This window comes from Colias philodice, chromosome 13, assembly GCF_061535455.1.
Source record: "Colias philodice isolate Cphi_HAF_F1 chromosome 13, ilColPhil1 Martin Lab GWU primary, whole genome shotgun sequence".
NCBI classification, from domain to species: Eukaryota; Metazoa; Arthropoda; class Insecta; order Lepidoptera; family Pieridae; genus Colias; species Colias philodice.
In genome coordinates this window covers 2930945-2953575 of record NC_143098.1, presented here as the reverse complement: position 1 = coordinate 2953575, position 22631 = coordinate 2930945, and the positions used below count along the sequence as shown (strand labels likewise).

The following is a 22631-nucleotide window of genomic DNA, read 5'->3' as shown; positions in this document are numbered from 1 at the left end:
CAGTCGACACGAGAATTTTTTATATTTGATTATCTGATAGGTGAATGTTAAGAACTTTTTTTTTTACTATTAAAGATGCTACTATACTTTGAAAAAATTAATAAATTTAAAGAATAATACTCCTTAATATTATTATATGCAAAGTGAAAGAAGTGTGTTTGTGTGAAGTGAATTTTAAAAAGTAGACTTTGATGATTTATTTTATGGAACATTCTAGGTCGTTAAATGAAATATCTAAAACTTAACTATTATGGTGATAGGGTGAAATGAATAACAAAATGTTGGTTTTGCTTGTTTTATTTCAATCATTTGCTCTTACAAAATATCAAGTTCAATGCAAAGGAACATGACTCGTCACAATAAAACATGCTTCTTAGTACCATTTTTCATTTATTTTATATATTATTTTAGTTTCCATTCAGCATAACTATAAATAACGTGGGTCACATAAAATGCTCATAGCATATATTATAGAAACTTGCAAACACTTCGTAACAAAATAGATACATAACTTTCATCTATGTCTTTTCTCTGCGAGAAATTCATTATTCATACACTATTACTATAGTTATGCCAAACCTCACATCATAACACAACGAAGCAACATGTCCCTTAAAAATACTCTTTCTTACCAACAATTTCATCTTTTTTTTTACATTTTATGAAATTTTTATTTTTTGCATTTCGTATCACTAAGCTACCTAACTAATCTTTATCTATACTACTGTCTAGACTAGTCTGCCGGGTAGAACACCACACTATAATAATACACATTGGACAAATACGATCGTATCGACACTTCACGGTATTTTTTTTTCATCATTTAATTTTCTTTTACACTTAGTCAACTACATAACAAAAGAGGTGAAAGCAAACTTTTCAACTGAAACTTATTCAAAGTGTTCGCTAATTTTTAGATCTTCCTTAATGCTAAGCGAAGCACGGCGCGAGTGCGATCCGTGCCGACTTCAGTCCATTGAAATTAAATTATTTAATAAACTAACAAGGAAACTACCCTAGAGCCCGCAAGGACTGCTCGCACCGTGCCACAGTAACCTACGTCGCTATACTAGCTTAGCGTCGAAACATTTTTTGCTATTCTAACCTATCTATTTAAGCCTAGAGCTACATCTAGCCATCGATTCGACATCCCTCCCGTTTCACTTTTCACAATTACAAAACGCGCGCTCTCTTAACACTAAATGACTTATTTAAAACATTTACTTCAATTCATCGACATGTATAATTTATTTGAATCGTTTTGGTATTCAGGAATTGGTTCCTTGTTTTTGTGCTTGTCCTCACGTACCTACCTAACTAATATTTAACGTCACCCATAATCTCATTGTAACGTTTATCACACATGTCAAGAATATCGAAGCGAGCGTAACTAGGAACATCTAAGAATTATCTCCCGAATTCAATCCTAACACCATGTGTGAAAATGCAACGATTTGACAGCCACATTATTTCGTTTTATTCGTCAATACAAAATATTAAAACATAGCTTTAATTACCCTATATTTATGAATACGGTAAGTTCTCTATTACCTGTAAAAATATCTCGTAAAGCATACGCAACTGGTATATTGTAGTCACATCTGTTTCGACGAAGCTGAAGGCACTACCGTAAAAAATAATTTATTGCTCTCAATGGAAGAAACCTTTAACGTAAACGTGCTGAAATCAAAACGCTTTTGACGGCATTCTATACGGATCGTGCATGCTACTGTACGCCCTACTCGTAAATATCTCTGACTACTCTCAGTGCTTTTAGGATTAACTCGAACTCAAATACGACACTACAAAGACAAAAATGGACACGGGTTTTATCTTACAGACCACTATGACGCGAAATAAGTATTGGGATACAGTGTACAAATACGACATCGATTTTAAATGCAATGTTTAGCGGAATATCTATCGGAAGACTGCTTTTACAGGAAGCCACTGTATACATTGAACACTAGTGATCGAATCACTTATCTAAACGCCGCGAACCGGCGGCACGATGCACTCTGTGGATTACTTTCACAAGAATCAAAGGCGGTTTTAAATCAGTTCAAAAAATTTGGCTCGATCGACGGTTATACGAGTATAAACGCGATCTTTGGAGTATTATGAATGTAACACTAATAAAAATCTCACTTCATTAGCCTTCGTGAGTTTAAATTTATCAAACTGGTAGCGTTGGTAAATCATTAAAGGCAGTCAGCTAAATGATAGAGCGAAAATTTTTCAACTTTATGATAGTACTGTTTTTATGAATTCTATTGAATAAAGACCTACCTTTACTATGACTTTTAGAATAAAGTGAGCTTGTCATATAAATGAGAAAGTACCTTCCATTTGCACAATACCAATGAAAGGTAGAGCTAAAGTTGCAGATTAAAACATTATTGTTAAATAACTGCTGTTATTAATAAGGAAGTTTTGAAATACTCAACAATCGCGAACCATCTCACTAGTATCATACTTAGTTCTTTTGTTTGGATACCCTCATTAATGGGAGAAACAGAGAAACTGGTATGGTGCGAGTGAAATGGCAATAGCGGTTGATTGATGACTAGGCACTTGGTCATAGAAATTACTTTTATATTGAAGAGGAGATGTTTTTGAAGATCTTTATGCACAAATGTCATCAGATTTTAAAAGAAGGTTGTTCGTCTTTATTCGATAGAATACATACAGATGCCTTCGCGAGATCGCTTTTAAGGGCACCTTACAATGTTTAAGATTACAGTACATGGATTACGGAAAGAAAGAACAATTTTATGGAAATCTACTACATTCATTCAAAACCTGCCGTTCATCTAATGTCAGTTCCTGAATCTCAAGTCGTTACACAGGTTTTGAACAAAGAGATCGTCTCTTAATCACCATCAGTTATAATACAGTTATATATCAAACATTTATCTAGTCTTCAGTCCCTGAGTTGTATAAATATTTCCCTACTTCTTATTCGATTTTAATGATTTGTATACTTTGGTTCTGATGAAACTCTGACGTGCCAAAATAGAATTAAACAGTGGCTATATAGTAAGTAGGCTTTTACTCGTACCCATCAACAATGTATATACATGTATACATATCCATGTATAATTTATATATATTCAATATAAAAATATCAAATTTCATATAAAGTCATAAAGTGTACCCAAAACCTACGCGATGGTACAAAACGTGTTCGCTCGCACCAAAAGGCGCTCGTGCGTCGGATTTCGAATCCTTTACATCTCATAATGTGGAAATCAATCGTGGAATTTATTATGTTCACTAGTGGAATGTGCCGACCGCCTAAAATAACAACTACAGTTGATTCAGTACATGATTCTCAAAAAAAGGATCACTTCGTTCCAAACATGATTTTAACATACAAAAATTTGTATAGACTCGTAAAATGTATAAATAGACTTTAAATACAACTGCTTATTGCTAAATGTTACTATAGCATTCCACCGGGACGCCCGCCCCGAGCTAGCACCCCATTCGCCGATCGTACAAAATCTATCGCGGAGTACGGTGTACGGTGTACGGTGTACCTACTCATTGTATGAATAACATTTATGAATCAAAACACGGATCAAGAAATAAATATTTGGAAGTTTTACGGTATACATAAATTCAGTCTGTATTCGGGTTTGGCAACAATGTTTACATTACTCTTGTTATACGTGTGGTTATCGACGACTTGTATTATAAAAGTGAGATAAAGCTTAATTCGCTTCGTGTTACCCAATATGTACCTTACCATCGCTATAATCTACTAGGAAAGTGGTAATGACGCTAAGAGGCCCATGCTTGAGACATAACAACATTTTTTACAAACGAAATACGAATTTAGGTACAATACTTGCGTCAAATTTATTTTGGAAGACTGCACCAGTATGAGTGATCTAATGTAAATAATACTGTATATTTCATAGATTTAGTACCATTTTCAAACAAAATTACTAAAGCACCATGCCGAACATATTATTAGCATATCATTACATCGATTACGATAATCCCACGTGGTGGTCATAACATCTATCTCAATTACTCTCCATTCTAAGGTTGGAATCCCGACATTAGATTAAGCGTTGATTGTATTTTAAAAATACATTCGCTTCACGGAAGATTCAAAATCTTCGAAATATTAAAAATTTATTTCCACGAGTTCTAAACTTTTCTATAACATACAAACGACACTTCCCTCGCCTACTTGATTCCATATGATATGACCTTTTCCAATCACCGCCTCCATTCAACGCCGGATATTGCTTTATTATTTTAATAAAATTAAAAATAAATTTAATCGTTTATACAAAGAAAACTCTTTTAAAACTATGTGTATAAAATTTCATCTCTGATTGCACGTTATTGTTCGATATAAATGTTCAGTTTATGAATTTCGTTCATTTTCATCTTAAAATACAATTATATGACACAGAAATAAATTAAAATTTAATTTGCAAAATAAATTTAAATTTAAAAAATTCAATCAATTAATCGTACTAAGCTAAAATAAATACCTATCTATCTTAAATAATCGCGTCAACATGTTCAAAATCTGTGTCTAAAATCTTAAATTTAAAAAATTTTCATAAAACAATAATAAAACTATAATGTAAAAACACATTTTAAATTGGAGCTAACTCTATACATCGAATCCTCTCCCGAGCCGTCAAAAGACCTCATCAAAACATCACAGCGAATCGAACGTTCAGCGTAAAGCCGGAGACGAAGCCCATCGAGAGAACGAGCGGTCGAGGCGAGTCACGTAAAATTAGGCTTAAAACTAAAGTCGCCGGCGTCGCGGGCCGGCCGGAGCTTTCGATGAAGTCTATAACGGCCGCAAATTAAACTAAAACAAATTAACATCGTAAAAAGTCACAGTTGCTTTGATTTTTGGCTCGTGTACATGGGTCGTTGCGTGGCTTATGGTCTACTTGGGAGGCGGGTAGGGCTGGTAGGCCTCGTCGGGCGACGCGGCCGTGGACGCGTGCTCGCTGTCCATCGGCATCTGCAGCACGGGCGGCGTGGGGCCCGCGAAGTACTGGTACGGGTGCGACGCGAAGTACTGCAACAGAAACCGCCTTCAGTGCTGCGCCAGCGACGCGTAAGCCTAGCATTGTCTCGTTAAGCGGATCGCAAATCAATCAATCAACGATATTAAACACTCACGAATACTTCGTTTTCCGGCCTTAAGCTGTCCCAGTTTACCTGGAAAACAGAAAAAACTTCAGTCGCTGCGACTTGTGTTTTTGTAATTGTGGCCGTACTTTGTTTTTGGAGAATTCTGAGTGATATTTTTAATACTTTTCGTTTCTTTAATATAAATAATAAATGTGTAATTTACATACACTTCTTTAAACAATTGCGTATTAGGTATTAAGTTTAATTTGAATCGGATTTTTGAAGATTTATTTCTAAAATTGGTCGTTACCGTGCGAATTCTACCACCAAATAAATAGTTTCACAACTAACTATATTAGAATGATGTACATTCGCCTGTACTATACACAAGTGTATACTCACATATTGGCTAGGCACAGCGTCGATCGGTATGTGCGCGTGGTGCGCGGCGTGCGCGGGGTGCGGCGCGTGGTGCGCGGGGTGCGCGGGCGGGAGGAGCGCGGCGTAGGGCGCGAGCCAGGCGGCCGGGTGCGCCGCGTGGTGGTGCAGCTGCGGGTGGAACGCCGCCACGCCGTACACGCTCGCGCTGCCGCGGTACACGCCCGCGCAGTCGCCGCCCGCGCCCGCCACGCCGCCCGCGTACACGCCGCTCACGCTCATTGCCTGTTAAGTATTACATCATTTTTGATTGATAAAACTCAAGCAATATTTCAAATAGGTGGCAATTTAATTCAATTATGCAAATTGAAGTATATATCAATAGTATTTAATTTTTTTTGGCGATTAAGAAAGGAATTATTTTATACTGGCTGCGCTCTGCGATTTCACCCGCGTGGCTCCGCTTCTGTTGGTCTTAGCGCGATAATATATAGCCTATAGCCTTGACCGATAGATGGGCTATCAGTTCTTGAGATTAGCGCGTTCAAACAAACAAATTCTCGCATCACACATACATACCAAGGTGTATAATTCGAAAAAATATGTAGGCATTTTAGCACGACACAATTTTAAAATCTAAATTCAACACAACAATAATATTAACAAATAATCATAATAGATGCTTAAGGGCACAGAACACCAATTACTGTCTGTGCTGAGGCATATCTTTATTTGCGTTTCTTTGCATTGTTCCTGCAATCACGGCGCATTCGAAACTGCAGTCTATACGATCACAACCACCAATTAGCTTTTTCTCATTGGCCACGCTTGCACTAATTAGAAAACTAACCTGTATAGAATCATTATTATCCCGCCACCCTCTGCCATTGTCTTGCTTGTTATACGACGCTTTTTTCTTATTGCCGCCGTCTGCGAATTTCACTAGCAGGGGCTCCTTGGCACCCGGTATTGGGTTGCCGTTGAACATCTATAAATTGCAAACGACGATGAGAAAAATAATTCTTCCCGGGAATAACGTATGTTTGTCTTTTATGGAGAGAGATTGTAACAAAGACCATAAATTGCTGCCTAAAGATTTAGGGACAAAGCAGTCTTTGGAAGACGGCCAAGTGTGAGTTAAAGTAATACCGATTTTGTACTACGTAGTTGGGTTGAATTATTAAACAATGAATTAAATCTCCATGTAACATTCTCCGCGACTGTTAAGTGGGATAATTAATCTTATTGTATTTAATGTTATAGGCCTACTTAACATTTATTAATGAGAACATAATATTTCAATGCGCAATTTAATTTATATGTGAAAGACTGATATCTTGAATTATTTTTTCTTTTATTATTTTTAAAGTATCGTATTTAAAGAATTTAAACAATTTGTTATAACACCAACCTGGATGATTTGCTCGCATTTCTCCCTAGACTCCATCCTTGCGAAACCAACCCCCTTGCTGTGCCCATGCGTGTCGCGGAGAATCCGTGTGGAGACCACTTGGCCAAACTTGGCCAACAGTTGGTCCACGTCGTTCTCTTTGAAATGCGGCGGCAAGTTCGCCATGTACAAATTAGTTGGGTCTTGTTCTTGCTGCTGTAAAAGCCAATGGGAAAACCGTTCAAATACACATTCTTTAGCGCCCAAATTGTCTGCATCAAAATAACATTTTCGATAAGTTTCAAGATTCCATTACTATAGGTATTTCATGTATAAAAGTTTCTCGTAAAATTACAGAGTTCAAAATACTCATGAATGAAATGACTAATTTTGTTTGGGTCTAATGGTTTATAATTTTTTTCGTAATATCTTAATTAACATTTTATAATTTAGTATTAGCTTGAAGCCCGCATTATCTAGACGCTGAAGCGAACACTGACGTCAATCAGCAGATTGTATCTAATGTGCTATTTACCCGTGTTAGTACCTTACATGTTAGTATATGGGCATATACATCAGCATAGTTTATGAAGCTAGTTAAAAGTCGCATACACACTAATTTAATATTGAAAGCATAGAAATACCCAGAGCCCAGTAGCGAAATACACTGTTGTTACGCTCAAGCAAACCACAATAGTACAGAGTTAAGATGAAACATGTTTGAAGTTAGGAAAGTAAGCGTTATATTTGCGCTGAATTTGCGAACCATTGAAAGACTTGTAAATACTTACAAAATATTAATGTCACATTTTTCTTTGGCATACCAATTTATCGCTTGTGTTGAAATCCCTAAATACACTGCCAAATGAATGAATACATACTTCGATTTAGTATTGGGCTCCATTGATGCCAATAATCTGAACTCTGGACCTAACTAGATAGAGTTCAATCTAGATCAGTTTAACACTAGACAGATTCCGAAATGGAATAGGCGTTTGTCACTACAATAGGCAGGTAACAGTTTTATCTAGCAAACAATATTTATGGTTTACGTTGAAATGCTTCAAAATTATATAGCACTTTTCAGAGAATAGGTATAGTAAATACTAAAGCTAAAGTAGAGGTAGAAGGAAGACTTGGATAGGAAGGTGGGGTTTCATTGGATTTGGGAAAACACCATGTTTTCGTAATTTTATTTCTTGTCTTATTATATTTTAATCACAGTGCTTCTTGTGTCTAATATTAACTCTATATAATATGGATTTAATTGTACTCTATAGCATATTAGACACGAGTTCCATTTATTCAACATTGAACTAATGACAAAGATAAACATTTTTTAAGTGCAATTCTCTAAATTACTAATATGGACAGACATTACCTATTCAGCTACACTGTCTCTGAAATCTGAATCATTAAACTTGATACTGATTGAATTGATTTTATATCAGTATAAAGAACTACAAACAACACGACAAGCTCCCATCGTAGGGCGGAGCTAATGGTCATTATGGAAGTAAAGTATGTAGGTAAGTGTGACTGATTTATTAGGAATGAGGTAGGAGCAGGCGGTTAGTCATAATAGTATTACTTGCATGCATAACGTACACGGTTCAGTCTACGCAGGAACCAGATACCCACTTTAGCCATCTGGGCCTGGACACCTTTGGCCTGTAATCCCTTTACAGCTGCTTCCGCTGAGGCGATCGTTTCAAAATCTACAAAACCGTAACCTGCGAAAACAGAAATGAAATAATATGACGCGTTGACTACAGATGACCGAACCATTCGCGTGATACAATGTACGATTCATGCTCGATCGACAGGTATTTTAGAAAATATGGATGTTCTAAATGAGCATATTGCCTATTGTAATGTAGCGTTATGAAAATCTATCATGAACGAAATGTGCGACGAAACTCGAAAGTGTGTGCCTCGGTGCATATAATGAAAAATGTATAACCCGTGACATTAAAGAATATCGTTACAAATGACCATCTAAAGCGTGCTGTCTCGCTTGCCATTTTGTATTTTTATTCTTCAATGAGTCAGGCGAGAATAAATAAATAAAATAAATATTATGACGTTATACATATAAATTAAATAGACTCTAGTCTCGTGCATATATTGGAAAATTTTCTCACCACATAGATGATATAGTATAATGAGGGTATATGGTTGTCTAGAAAAATTAACAGATTTCAGTTTTTGAATAATTCTTTACCGAATAATCTAGAAGTGTTTTTAATATAATACATACATACGTGAAATAATATAGGTAATTCAACTAGAAGAAGTATAGAATCTATGACAGTATAATAATTACGTTAATAAATTATGTTTACCTTTACATTTATTTGTATTTTTATCCAATATTGCTTTAGTTGATATAATGTTGCCATACCTGAAACATTAAAAAGACCATTTAAATCCTGTAAAAAAACATAATGAACTCTGAGGATCCCATATAATTTCAATTAAAAGAAAAATAACTGACTGATATGTATCGAAAGGGACATTAACTACACTTAAAGATGACACTTACATTTGGCACATTTGTACAAGATCCTTGTCAGTGGTGTTTTGGTTAAGGCCTCTAATGTACAGGTTCGTACGGCTCAGTTGTTCACCAGAGGCACCCGTGGTAGACGTGGAAGACGCCGGCGGTGGCGGTGCGGTGCTCAGGCTGGTTGACCGCGTGCCACCGGCCGAATTTGACGAAGAACTAGACGCGGTGTTGGCGGGAGACGCGGCGGTTGGCACGCGCGTGCCGCCCGCGCAACCGCTCGTCATCGTCGCACCCGTGTACTGCAAATATAAACCCTAAATTACGCTTTACGCCATGTGTTCAGTAATTACTTTGATAATAGTCAATAAAATCTGTAAGTAGTTCGTAATTAACGTTGAGGAATTAGTGACATATCACACTAGCGGATTGCGAGCGGTTTCAAAGCGGAGCGGGTGCGCAACGAATACGTTGCGGTTGCGCAGCGAATTCGTTGCGGACGCGTGGCAGATGCGCAACGTTTACGTCGCAGTCATGTACACTCATTAACAAAATGGAATCCGTGCTGGTTGTTACTTATAACTTGTGATAGTATAATAATTATGAGATCATTATTTTTTACGAGTTTCATAACATGTTAATGTTTAGGGTATTGTTTTATCTATTAAATCTTGGTCGAAATGCAATCAGATAACTTAATTGCTCATTAAGAAAGTTCATTAGTGAAATAAATGTTAAAGCTCCTTAACTAAAACAGGGCTATCTTATTATTAGATAAATAGCAGTGAATAGAAAATTTTATCAAGCAACCAGCAACTCACTATCACTTTGCTCATAATTAGGTTCACAAAATCTCTTTATAACATACGTTGCTATGGGAGAGATTATACTGGTCAGTCGTTACATACTTTTGGAATGTATGGTACATTCTAAAAGTCCTAGTAATTCAATTTTATAGCACCTTTTTTTAACAACTCCAGTTGTTATTACATCTTTAGTTAACTGTTAAGTAAGTGCATTTCCACAGTACGGTTAAAAAATTGAGTGCTACAGAAACGATGGAAATATTGAATGGAAGTTAGGCAAGGCGGAAGGGCTGGCTTTTGTGCGAGAGTATACAAAATGACGCGTCCGCAACGAATTCGCTGCGCAACCGCGGCGTGTTCGTTGCGCGCCCGCAACGTATTCGTTGCGCACCCGCTCCGCTTTGAAACCGCTCGCAATCCGCTAGTGTGATATGGCACTTAATATCAATAAACGTTATGTATAACACGTGTTCAAGAAAACATTTAATTATTTTAAATTGATATATCATACATCATATCATATCCTTTGTAAGAAACTTATAATTAAGTCGATGTAGAGTTACTGAAAGATGGATTGAAAGCCGACTCTATATAAAGATGTCACATTCATATAAGATTCTAGTATGAAAGGAAGAAAAAGCAAGACCTCTTATTTACATCATGACATACAGTAAACCGGAATTGCTCTACGATTACAGAGTATCATCAAACTACAGCCACTAATTTCTGTTTACATCAAAATGACGCTGCTCATACGCACGTGAGTCGAGCAAATGAGCAATTTCGTCGTATTCACACGCGTTTAAGTTCATGAAATGAGAATAACAAGGGTTGGGCGACTTCATTGAAAATAACTGCTCTCCTAGAGGCGCGTTAAGACGCACGCCATTAGTTATTCAGCCGGGTATAATGAATAGGAAGGGTTGTAGGGATGTCACCTGATGAAATATCGCATAAGTTATGAGTACCCGTTCGTTGTACGGGGAATATGTTGGGATAGGTTATGGTTACGAACAGACTGTGATCTTTAGTAATACGAAAATAACCTTCTGTTTTTATTTATTTTTGTCGGGTAATAACAATCACGATCACTGCTATTCTATCGTGAAATATATTTGTATTATGTACCGATTTTGTTGGCATTCTTGATATTAATTTATCTTATTCACACTGACACCCGTAACGTTGAATATAATACATTTTAAAAAGGAGAATATCGAACAAATAAAACACGAAAAGGTGTGAAACTACGTCCGTTGTTATCGAGTGAAACGATATCCCCTTACAAGATTGATGAACGATAAGTCGTAAGAACGTAATTCAATGTCAGTAGGTATTCACATACATTTAAATATGTAATGCAATTTTGTACAAAATGTTCGGATATAGGTACGATCGTAAGTAAATTTATCTGAAAGGTCACCTTTTTCATTTTATCAACAATGATCTTCTAGTAGTGCGTCTTTCAATTTAACTTTATTTGTTTACTTTTGTCATTGTTTCATGTTAAAGAAAAAAAAATGTATTGTGTGTACCTATTTGTTTAATAGTGAGGAAGACACGTTATATACATATATATTGGTTTTATGTTCCGACTTTATATTTTATGTAAAAGTACGAACATACGAAAAAATTCATTTTATCCCATTTTTCGCTGCATTTTTAACGCTGCCAACCCTACCAGGTAATGAACGCATGCCGATTCTAAGCACGCCCTTAATCGACAGGTCGTATGGACCAGGAGCCAACGGTATGGGCCTCGTTTGGACAGTTACCTTGCACGGACTACCTACAGGAAGCTACGCGTTGGGAGGTCACGTTGTTAAGCTGTGACTTACTGATTGTTCGTTTTAATGTGTGATTTAGAATGTTCTGACAAATTAGGTACCTACCTAATTTGTCAGAACCTAGTAGGTAGAGAATGGTAAGTTTTAGCTGGTTTTATCGATACTGGTTTTGAAGAGAATGTAGAGTAAACAGAAATTAACTTATATGATAAATCTATTGAAAATGGATATTAAAACTATTACATTGTGTGTACTTTTAATATAGGTTCTCTAATTTGAGGAAAGAGGAATTTTCAAAAATATTTTAAATATATCTAAGATCTTCTAAATAGCTTCCTTCCATAAAAATAGGAAATGAAATGATTATTTTTTATTTTATATAACACCGAACGTAATATTACTTGAATAATAATATATACATAATTGCTTACAAATAAATCGTCTTACAATAGCTTTTCATTCTTGTTTATTTTATTCCTGTCCAATGAATTTTACGATGAAATTCCACCCACTAATTACAGAGTAAACAATACTCAGTAGGTGTCCAATAAACGTAGCATAAAAAACTAAAGGCCTATAAAATAATACAAATCAACAGTTCAAAGTCCATTATGAGACGTCTGTATTTCAATTACCCTATGTATTAATGCTATTTGCATAAAGTTTACATATTAAACGCATAAAGTACGCGTGTCGGTACATGTAAGAGATAACTTGCTGGCAAATTGTTACTTAAGAGTTATGAGTAACTTATACGAGAATTAAACTGAGTGTAATTACTTTCAGTGTATATTTGGCTTTAGTTCCAAATTGATGATAATTGCGCGTGCTACGGAACAATGTATGGAGCTTGACGTTTGGCATTTTATTGTATAGAACTGATTATTATATGCTCTTATATTTTTCTATTTTTCTATATCTTATATATAAAATTCTCGTGTCACAATGTTAGTCTGCATACTCCTCCGAAACGGGTGGACCGATTCTCATGAAATTTTCTGTACATATCGGGTAAGTCTGAGAATCGGCCAACATCTATCTTTCATATGTACCACGGGCGAAGCCGGGGCGGACCGCTAGTGTATAAATAAAAACGTTTTAAATCAACACAGTCCCACATTAATAACGCTCCTTATTTTTCAAAATTAAATTGAAACTTCATCAAATACTTTATTAGAAATATTAAAGGTAGCTTTCAATAGCGAGTCCGTTGGGAAATCTTTGAGAGCAATTCTTTTACCAAAGCATTCACATTCTTTTAAATGAAAATGTTTCAAATACAGAGGAAATGATTGAGTCACGGGTCTCTAAACGATAACACGTATATATATTCAAGGTATATTTTTGCTTTGTCATGTGGTTATTAATAAAACATCTTTTATATCCCAAAATGTTACAGAAAAAAATGTTTTGGTCTGAGAATTGGACTCTTAAATTTTATATTCTCAATGAAATGAAGTAACTATAATTTTTTTGTACTATCAAATTATTTTCCACATCGGAATTTACGTCCGAAAAAAAAGAACATTGTTCACATTTGGAACATAAAAACAATTTATTAGATTTGGACATCGATTATTTGTTGAATGAAAAATAAACTTGATTAACCCAATTTGAAGAAATTTTAATTATTATTTCTTATCTCCTAATTCTTTAGCCTGTTTAAGCTTAAAGAAAAACTCAATCATATTCAGAATGAAGTCTCAAAAGAAACTCGAGTAGCCTTCTAAATTAAAAATGCACTCAACAAAATCTCTTATCGGAAAAGAGCTAGCGCTCCGTAGCAATCATCTAGAGTTTAAAATAATTAAACGGAAAGAGGCAAGCCGTCTCAAGAGCACTAATATTTCAAATTGGCCAGACCACATCAGTCACATTCGTAATTTAATTTCTTCAATATTACTCAAGAAGTTGGAGTTGCCATTGGACAGGTTCATTCCACTCGAGACACGCTTTCTCGAAATCGAATTTAAAAAGTTTAGCGACATCTCAAACTATAATGCTCCTGTTTCTAACCGTCAAGTGTGTTCTGACTTCTCTTTGTATTTTTCATGGTAAGTTTATGCTAACGATGGAAGTATAAGTTCGTATTTGCATGACTTTACTTTCAGAAAGAAAATAAGAAGATTAAGCACAGAGAAAAAATGGAAGAAACCTTTCATCACTACATAGTATAAAACAAAGTCGCTTTCCCTGTCCCTATGTCCCTATATCCCTATGTCCCTTTGTACGCTTAAATCTTTGAAACTACGCAACGGATTTTGATGCGGTTATTTTTAATAGATAGAGTGATTCAAGAGGAAGGTTTATATGTATAATAACATCCATTAAATAGTGGAGAAGTACTGTTATTTTTGAGGTTTCTAATGTGATGTCGTAAATAATTACATTTTTTTCCGCTTATATTGCAAACGCAGGCTGAACCCTACGAGTTTTATCAAAATAATGTACTAAGTATTGTACACATTGAAAAGGTCTACAGAAAAGTCCGCGATGGTATATGTCTATCTCTTATGGATAACCCACAATAACTTTTTTTTGTCATTTACTTTTTACTACAAATAATGGATAATTTTCCAAGCGATTTTAACCAATACAGCATTAATCCTTAACCAATTAAATACCTTGAATACATTGTTCATTTAATATAGATCTATATGGCCCTTTACACCGTATGATTGGTGATGAGATCGGTGGTAAATGTTAAAATACTATGTAATGACGATTCGAAAGTGCTACTAAATAGTAGTCTAATTGAATAAATGAATGTTTGAGTTTGAGTTTGAGTTTGATTTAAGTGAATATTTTCGAAGATATTACAGATTTAAAAATTGCGGAACGCAGCGTTTGCGGCGGTACCGGCCGGCCGTCATTGCACCCGTGCGAAGCCGGGGCGGGTCGCTAGTTAATTATAATATGTTGTGATGGATAAATTTTTGAATATAATTTAGTCTATACCTGAATATCAAACACGTCAATATCTCTATGTTAATCTAAATGCCAACGCTCAGTGATATTTAATTAAGCATTAATTGAATCACACCACTGAACATTAAAGTTGCAAGTAAAACCTATCCCGCCTACACTTACACACCTACACTTATTATATTGTTGCTCAAGTACTTTCAGCGCGTGTATTTTCAAAACAAAAGCTGTATGACATCACAGTTATGACATTCAGAACGGATGAGAGCTCAATCAGACGCTCAGGTGACAGGCGACAGCACGCTTAGAGCCAGAACCAATTCTGACAAGTAATCAGTACTTCGCAAACACATCACAAACTTTTGACGATTCTATTTGAGGAGATATCAACGCGGAGTTCGCGGAAAATACTTTTTTCCTTCTCTACTTCAAATTACCATGGATCGGGAATAAATTGTGAATATTAACGACAGGATATTCCCGAGTTTTATAAGAAAGTTTTCGGTATAATGCGGAAAATTAAAATACAAAAAATATTTAAGAACTCCTGTTTCTTTAATTTGATGAAATAAGATGAATGAGGAATTACTGAGATCAGGAAAGATGATATCTTTTTATTATACTATATTTTCAAATAACAGAAAAATTAGCTTCGCAAATTCACTAAGCGCGATTATAACTTATTATCAAGTCAGGTTAATGATATGGCTGCTTTTAATATACTTACATTTGCCAAAATAATTGTATAAAACCACAAATATCCTTCGGCAAAGCATATGCCATGCATTCACCTTTAGGTACAACTTAAAATTACACCAAACTGACGCTGACACTGCTGCAGTGTTGCACCGAATAATTCAAAGCGTTTTACCCTTCCCGCAAGTAAAAAGGTTCTTTATTTTTGACTCAAACAAAATGAAGTATAGTGTTTTCGTAGGCTATTAACTAAGGGCCCTACAATACCCGAGTGCGGGGTGACAGGGCAGTCGTTTGTGCCCAAGGGTACATGAAGTACTCTCACAGCGTTTGAAGGATTTTATCACCGCTCACGGAGGGCGCAAGTCGCAAATGAAGACTAATTCATGTGTTAAAACGTCCCCGTGACTTAAGAGTTCATTTTGAGTGAACGTGGAGCGTGAAGAGTTATTTGGATTATAATTTAAGTCGATCCAACTAAGTCTTGTAATTGGGAAGACCTTGGCAGAATTGTTACAAGGAGTATCGCTAGTCTATTGCACTTGTAGTTCTTCATGATTTTTTATTTAAATTACCATAGACCAGTATGTGGCTTACGTATTATCATATGTTAGATACACGAATATTAACGTAACAGTAAAAAAAATACTTATCACATTACTTACATCAATCATCATATTTCTTATTGTATGTATCTTGAAATACATGTAGATATGTGTAACATCTTACTATAAGGTATGGAAAGGTATGAAAATTCTCGAAGGTAGACTATTAAATGAAATTGTAATCAAATAAAGAAAGAACTAAGAGAAATATTATAAGTTTATGCCGATAATAATCTTGGCCAACCAACTTGGATATAGAGCAAAGATTACGGTACAGTTTCTTGTTTCTCCTATTATAATAATTTCAACAAAAAATTACTTTTCCATGCGCTATAATAGACAAATAATAACACTGATTGTCACTGTAGATATTTTGCAAAGAGTTTGAGTTAGATTTATTCTATAAAACAGAAGCTTTTTCTATCAAGTCATCACGCAATAAAGCCAGTTTTTATACATCTGAAAACTCAATCTGTACGAGGTTATTCGATTGCAAAATTTACTTTCCCATAGACATCTTGCGGTTTGGTTGCAGCCGCAGATGTCTGTTATTTGTGTAAAACCACACCGTCTTAGTCATGCCTTAATCACCTAACCATATTTTTATATTTAAATCCTCGTGCCACTGTATGCTTTAAATAAAGTATTTTCTTATATTCGGCATTATACTAGCATGATCCATTTTCTAATGTTAGGTACACTTTTAAGTTTTAATGTACAGTTTTTGGGATATTATTTTCTTGTTGAATATGTTGTAGTCACAGATGTAGAAACATTTGCGGTTGCAATGATTATTTTGTAAATTTTTATTAAAAGGATTCGTTAATGAAAAGACATATTAGGTAGGTATGGGTCGAGAAGTCTTCGTCGACGAAGAACTATAAGTATTTAAAAAATGAATGTTATCATAAACACTTATTTGGATATTACCTAATTCCAATATTACATATTCTCGCAACTGCATCCTACACAGTTCTGACAACACGCACTCATAGAAATAATAAAAAGCTTTCTATTCCAATTATGCATTTTACTACAACACTAAGCATCTCATATTGAGAGCAGTGACGTAACACATAAGGAGCGAAGGGAGACGGGAGGCTATAAAAGGGGGGTGATAAAAGGGGGTGGAATCACTTCGCACTCAACAGTTGGTCCCGACTAACGTGCGTCTACCATATAATTAGATTTAATAACGAAACGATATACTTTTATAGAGTTGCCATTAATTATTAATACGGACGCCTCGCACCTACATCCCTGCAGATTATAGTATCATTATACCTACGTGTTATAACATAAACTTTCGTATTAAATATATATCTGGCTTTAGAATTATATTACTTTAACCTTTATTGTAGGAGCAGTACTTTATCTAGGGTTTTTAATGAGGTGATACTAAATTTAAGGACATTGAACGTCTATGCGTATGAAAGTGAAATATCTGAAGTGAGTAGGTAGTTATATATAAGGAGATATAACTATACATGTTTCTAAACAAAAATAAGTAAGACTACAAAACGACAATTAAATCTGTAATGATAACTATCGCATGTATTTAACAGACGAGCAGAAAAAGCCTCTCCATTATTAAAATGAAAAATAATTAACATCTGTTTACTTCCATCTTCCAATCAACCACGTAATCTTCTCGCCCACAAGTCAAACAAAAAGGAAATAAACGCGTCCAATAACTCAAAAGCTAGACAGAGCGTTATTTGTTGAATATTCTGTTGAAAAAACTGTTTCTATTGATGGCAGGCTTAACTAAATGAAATACAAATCCCATTCAATCTATTTAAATTGCTCACTCCATTTGTTTGTCACTGACTAGATCGGCGTATCGGTAAATGTATTACGGGTATACAAAAGTAAAATTCTTAGTGGAGGATGTTTTGTAAGAAATCCAGGATACAACCGATTTGATAGTCGCTAGAAACATTTGTATGTAAATAAAATTGGCTTCGTCAGATGAGTAAATTAGTGCAACAAATTAGAACCCCTGCTGAGGAAATTAAACATTGAAGCATCGAGTATCATGTATATTCTAAGTTGTCTTGATTCTTTTCGTTAATGAATAGAGATGGTGGATAATGTACGTACAACGTGAAGGAGCCATAATATGTATTCCAACCTCACTTTGCATGCAAACTTTTATTGTATCATCCATATGTAAGGGTGGTGCAATCTTTACTGAAGACGGATAAAACATAAATTTCTCTCACATTAGGCTCTGAGGCAGTCTTCAAAAGTGTTCTCAAAAGCAAAAGTTTTATAAACAAAAACCAAGCAATCATCCTAAAACGATATGTATCGTAACGAAATTACAATGGACACAAGATAAACGATATCGGGGAAAAAGTTGCTCCCATATCCCAGTAAATTTAAATATCGGCAGTTGGCCCAGCCTGCGTCACTCAAACATTACCATAATTCAACAAAAAACACCGAAAACATCCGCTTCGTACTACAAAAAGAATTCCTTTTTGGCGTGATCGGACCCTCGATTTACAATATAACATGCTCGAACTTCGAACTAAACCCAACCCGCATAAATATTTGATTCGGAGGGAACTACATTTTTTAAACTTGCTAAATTAAGTGTTACATTAAATCTTTGCTTTTGGTGTTTCGAGGCTCGAGGGGCGCGGGTCCTTCACCTTCCGCTGAGGCAGAAATAAATCTAATACTTCGGATGACAGATATCAGCAAGTCTTGTTTATTTATACCTTCGCCCCGACGAGGGTCACACATGTGAAACGTGCCCTTCCACATTGTACTAAAATAAACTATTATGCCGCGTCAATAAACGTACGAGGAGTGTAGTTAGTAGTTACCAATCCATTTCCTTATCCAGAAATAGATTTATGTATGACGATCGATTGCATAAGCGTTATAACAATCGAGAACTATTTAGAGCGCGCAGAACGCTGAATGTTTTTTAAGGAGTTAGATTTTGGATGGAAAACTGTAGTGTGATTCATTAGACATAATTTACTATTTTAATAATCATGGTTCAATTGAGGCAAGCAAACGGCATCAAACAGAAACAATAATTAATATAACAAGAAAAAGCTTCAATGGCTATAATTATTTATAAAATCAAGATGTAGAGAAAATAACAATTTCATTCCTGAGTTACCAAAGCTCTATCGTGAAGTTCAATGAATAGCTACAAAATATCCTTCACTATTTATCTCAACATTTGAACTACAAAAAGAAAAAAATGCGTCATCAATCCAATAGGAGATTTGAAAATATTATCTGTCAAGAGAAGGTATATTAAAAGGGGCACATAATACGGATTATGTGTTCGGAACATAACTCGCGAGTGAATTAAGCACTTATGGTTCTCCTTGTGATAAAAAAACATTGATCCTTTCCCCAAAAAAGTGCTGAGGGCACTTTAGGAAGCAGGGCTGTCCGCGAAATGAAATAGAAGTCTAATGTAAAAATAAAAAGAAACAGCTTGAATGAAGTTACTTTTCCGCGTTATTTTTCCCCCAAATTTCTAATGGCTTGATATTCTTTTAATGTGATGTTATTATTGATATTGTACGTGTATAAAACGATGAAATTATCAAAAACCTACTGTGTATTTACAAATCCACAAGAGAAATTGTTTGTATTGTAGTTTGATCGATTATTGCTTGGGAATGCATATAGCAAATTTCTAATCAACAATTCGCCTAAATATTGGGATTAAAAAACTGGCATCCCTGTCTGTAAGTGCGTGACGCATCTAACAAACTGAGGCGTTGTGACACCCGTGACAGTTGACATATACCGGCCATTAATCAGCGGTGCACAGATACTTAAACGTTGATGTAAAGTTATTCCCAATCAAACTAACCATTTATCGTCAGGAGCAGTGTTGCCAGCTATAAAATATTGCTTTCGTAAAAAAGAATTGTATTCGAGAATGGATGTGTGAGAAAACAGTTTATTTGGTCTTAAGAAATGCGGAATGGATATGTATTAATTATATCGTACTACATTTCAGCCAGGGGAGTAGAGCGTGTCATAATGAGATAATAATTGCTTTTTTAAATTATATTAGGTAGGTAATAATCCAACGCCATGGCAAATTTCTGTCCAATTGCTTTAGTAGATTTGCGTGAAAAAGCAAACATTGCTCGTCTTCCTATCCAATCTGTACAATGTACATCCCTACCAAGACGTGTGTTTTAAAGTTTTAAAATTAAGTATTGTTTATGAAATACACTCCAGCGGCTGTAAAGCGGCCGTAGAACAGACAAAACAAAAACTAAGTAAAATAAACAAATCAAATTAATAGCTATCCTTCCGACATTTACAACTGTTGAGGATCATTCAAGAATAATAGTGACTAATTTTGTAATTTGTGGCTTATGAGATTATTAAGATTGTTCCAAGTAGAGTATGATTCTACCAAAGACATTGTAATGTCAACATAATAAAACAGATAAAAAAAGAAACATTTTCATCCATATATTATGGTGACACAAATATTTTTGTAGAACACATAATTGAATGAAAAAAATGCACGATAGGGGGTTAAATACACGACAAAAATAAGCCTATTCACTGTACAAAATAACAGGTACAAAAAGAGTTTAACATCGCGAGATAAATCGTGAAGCGACGGCTCTAATAAAACACGTACGTACGTAAGGCGCTACATTTTATTTCAAAAGTGATAAGAACGGGAAATTTCTTTTACGAGATTCTTGTGGAGGGTGAATGGGGGTGCAGCGCGATCTGTGTATACTGTTTTTGTGCGACATCTGCTTTATGTCGCTTTCGTAAACTCGGTTAGCGCGCACTGAGGCGCCTTTAGACGCTCCAAATCGTAACTAAATTGTATTACGCTTTCAATGAAGTATAGCGAGCTGTTTATAGTACTATGAGTTAGCAAAATAACAATCCTTTTGTATTTTCGTAAATGATTTATGAAAGGAATGAGACACGGTAATTTTGAGATATTTTAAATGTTTCTGACAAATGTAAGTATTATAAATAGATCTATAATTGGGGTAATACCGGATTAGGGGCACCGATGGTTTTGTTGTAAGTCAGGCGGCGATATTATTTTAAAAGGAAGTAAGTATTATGTACAATCCGTGTAATTCTACTAATATTAAAAAAAATACGTTTATATCTCCATCTCAAAACATAATATGACTTAATAACGGCAGTAGGTCAAGTTGATCACAGATTATTTTTCTTATTAGATTATTTTATCATTAGATTATTTTTCTTTTTATATTACTCACCCTATAGTCTCTCATTCATACTTATGACGTATTGTATTATTATTGCGTACTGCATAGCCGGAGTAGAATTCCCCATTCAAGAAAGCTTAGTAATATCATTAAGCTGAATCTATTGCTGCATTATCACTTCTTACATTTAACCTCTTATCCTTGCTTTTACATTGTTGAAAAGCTTTCTTATCCTCAAGGAAATGTTGCATTAACGCGTTTGCGTACAATCTTGGCGTTACACGGTTACGCCATAAAATAGTTTACATTTTTATGAAAACCGTTATAAAGAAGTAGTTACTTTAGCTTCTTTAGTATCGGTTCTAGATAGTGACATGGTAACATTATGACAGTCTGCTTTATCTGCCTAGCTTTGACTCGTTAACGATCATATTAAATTCGTTAGTACTAAGTTACTCTGAACTTTAGGGTACATAATATTACCTTTTCAAAATTTATTAATCAATTATTATTTAAAAATAACTTGAATAACTAGACACAAGAATTAATTATTTGGATATCAATAGCACAATACAAATAATTTATAATAAAACAAATAGATTGGATTAAACAAAATTATTTGCATATTTCACGCAAACAAACCATATTGCAGACAACAGAGAGCTTATCGTATCAATCTCATCAGACGATCTTTCACGTGATCTAACAATTAAAACAGATTGATTATTATTTTAACCACGATTAAATCAACGTTAATTAAGATAATTTAGTGTACGAACCATTAAGCGGTTTATTAATACGGATCGCAATCTGAATTTCGCATTAACTAGTTTTGGCGAATCATGCTTCTAACTTTAAGTGTTTCAATATATCATTAATCATGGACGGAATATCGTTTGTTTGGAGATGGCTGGCCATGATGGAGTCGTGTCAACGAACTAACTTCACTTAATAATCTTATATTAATCACGAGTTTATGTATGAGGGAGTTTGGGCGAGAGCCTTATAGGGTTTTGTTGAAACCAATTGTTTATTGTGAATAGACGAGGGTTACAGGAAATAGTATGTCACAAAAAGTTATGATAAAAACGTTTTAAAATTAAACTCTATCTACAATGTGTGATGGGCAATGAACTTATACTTAAGGTGTCTCTATGCTAACTTTGACGACACAGGTTTTCTTATGCAAAGCGGTAGAAATAGCGACTATGCTATC

General features: G+C 35.0%; 1 protein-coding gene across 4 annotated transcripts in view; it reads right to left on the bottom strand.

Annotated features, from left to right (window-relative positions):
- Nucleotides 1-281: 281 nt before the first annotated feature.
- The window catches only part of shep (RNA binding motif single stranded interacting protein alan shepard), a 122147-nt gene continuing 99797 nt past the window's right edge, over nt 282-22631 (bottom strand). The window contains exons 3-10 of one of the 4 annotated variants that reach the window (XM_089702250.1): nt 9432-9709; nt 9232-9290; nt 8495-8619; nt 6908-7102; nt 6347-6484; nt 5521-5781; nt 5167-5205; nt 282-5062 (exon numbers count right to left, since the gene is read on the bottom strand). In XM_089702250.1, coding sequence (XP_089558376.1) covers nt 4928-5062; nt 5167-5205; nt 5521-5781; nt 6347-6484; nt 6908-7102; nt 8495-8619; nt 9232-9290; nt 9432-9709 — 1230 coding nt within the window. In that variant the 3' untranslated portion in view covers nt 282-4927. The remainder of the gene's footprint in view (nt 5063-5166; nt 5206-5520; nt 5782-6346; nt 6485-6907; nt 7103-8494; nt 8620-9231; nt 9291-9431; nt 9710-22631) is intronic. The other 3 variants (XM_089702252.1, XM_089702251.1, XM_089702253.1) reach the window with 3 other exon arrangements.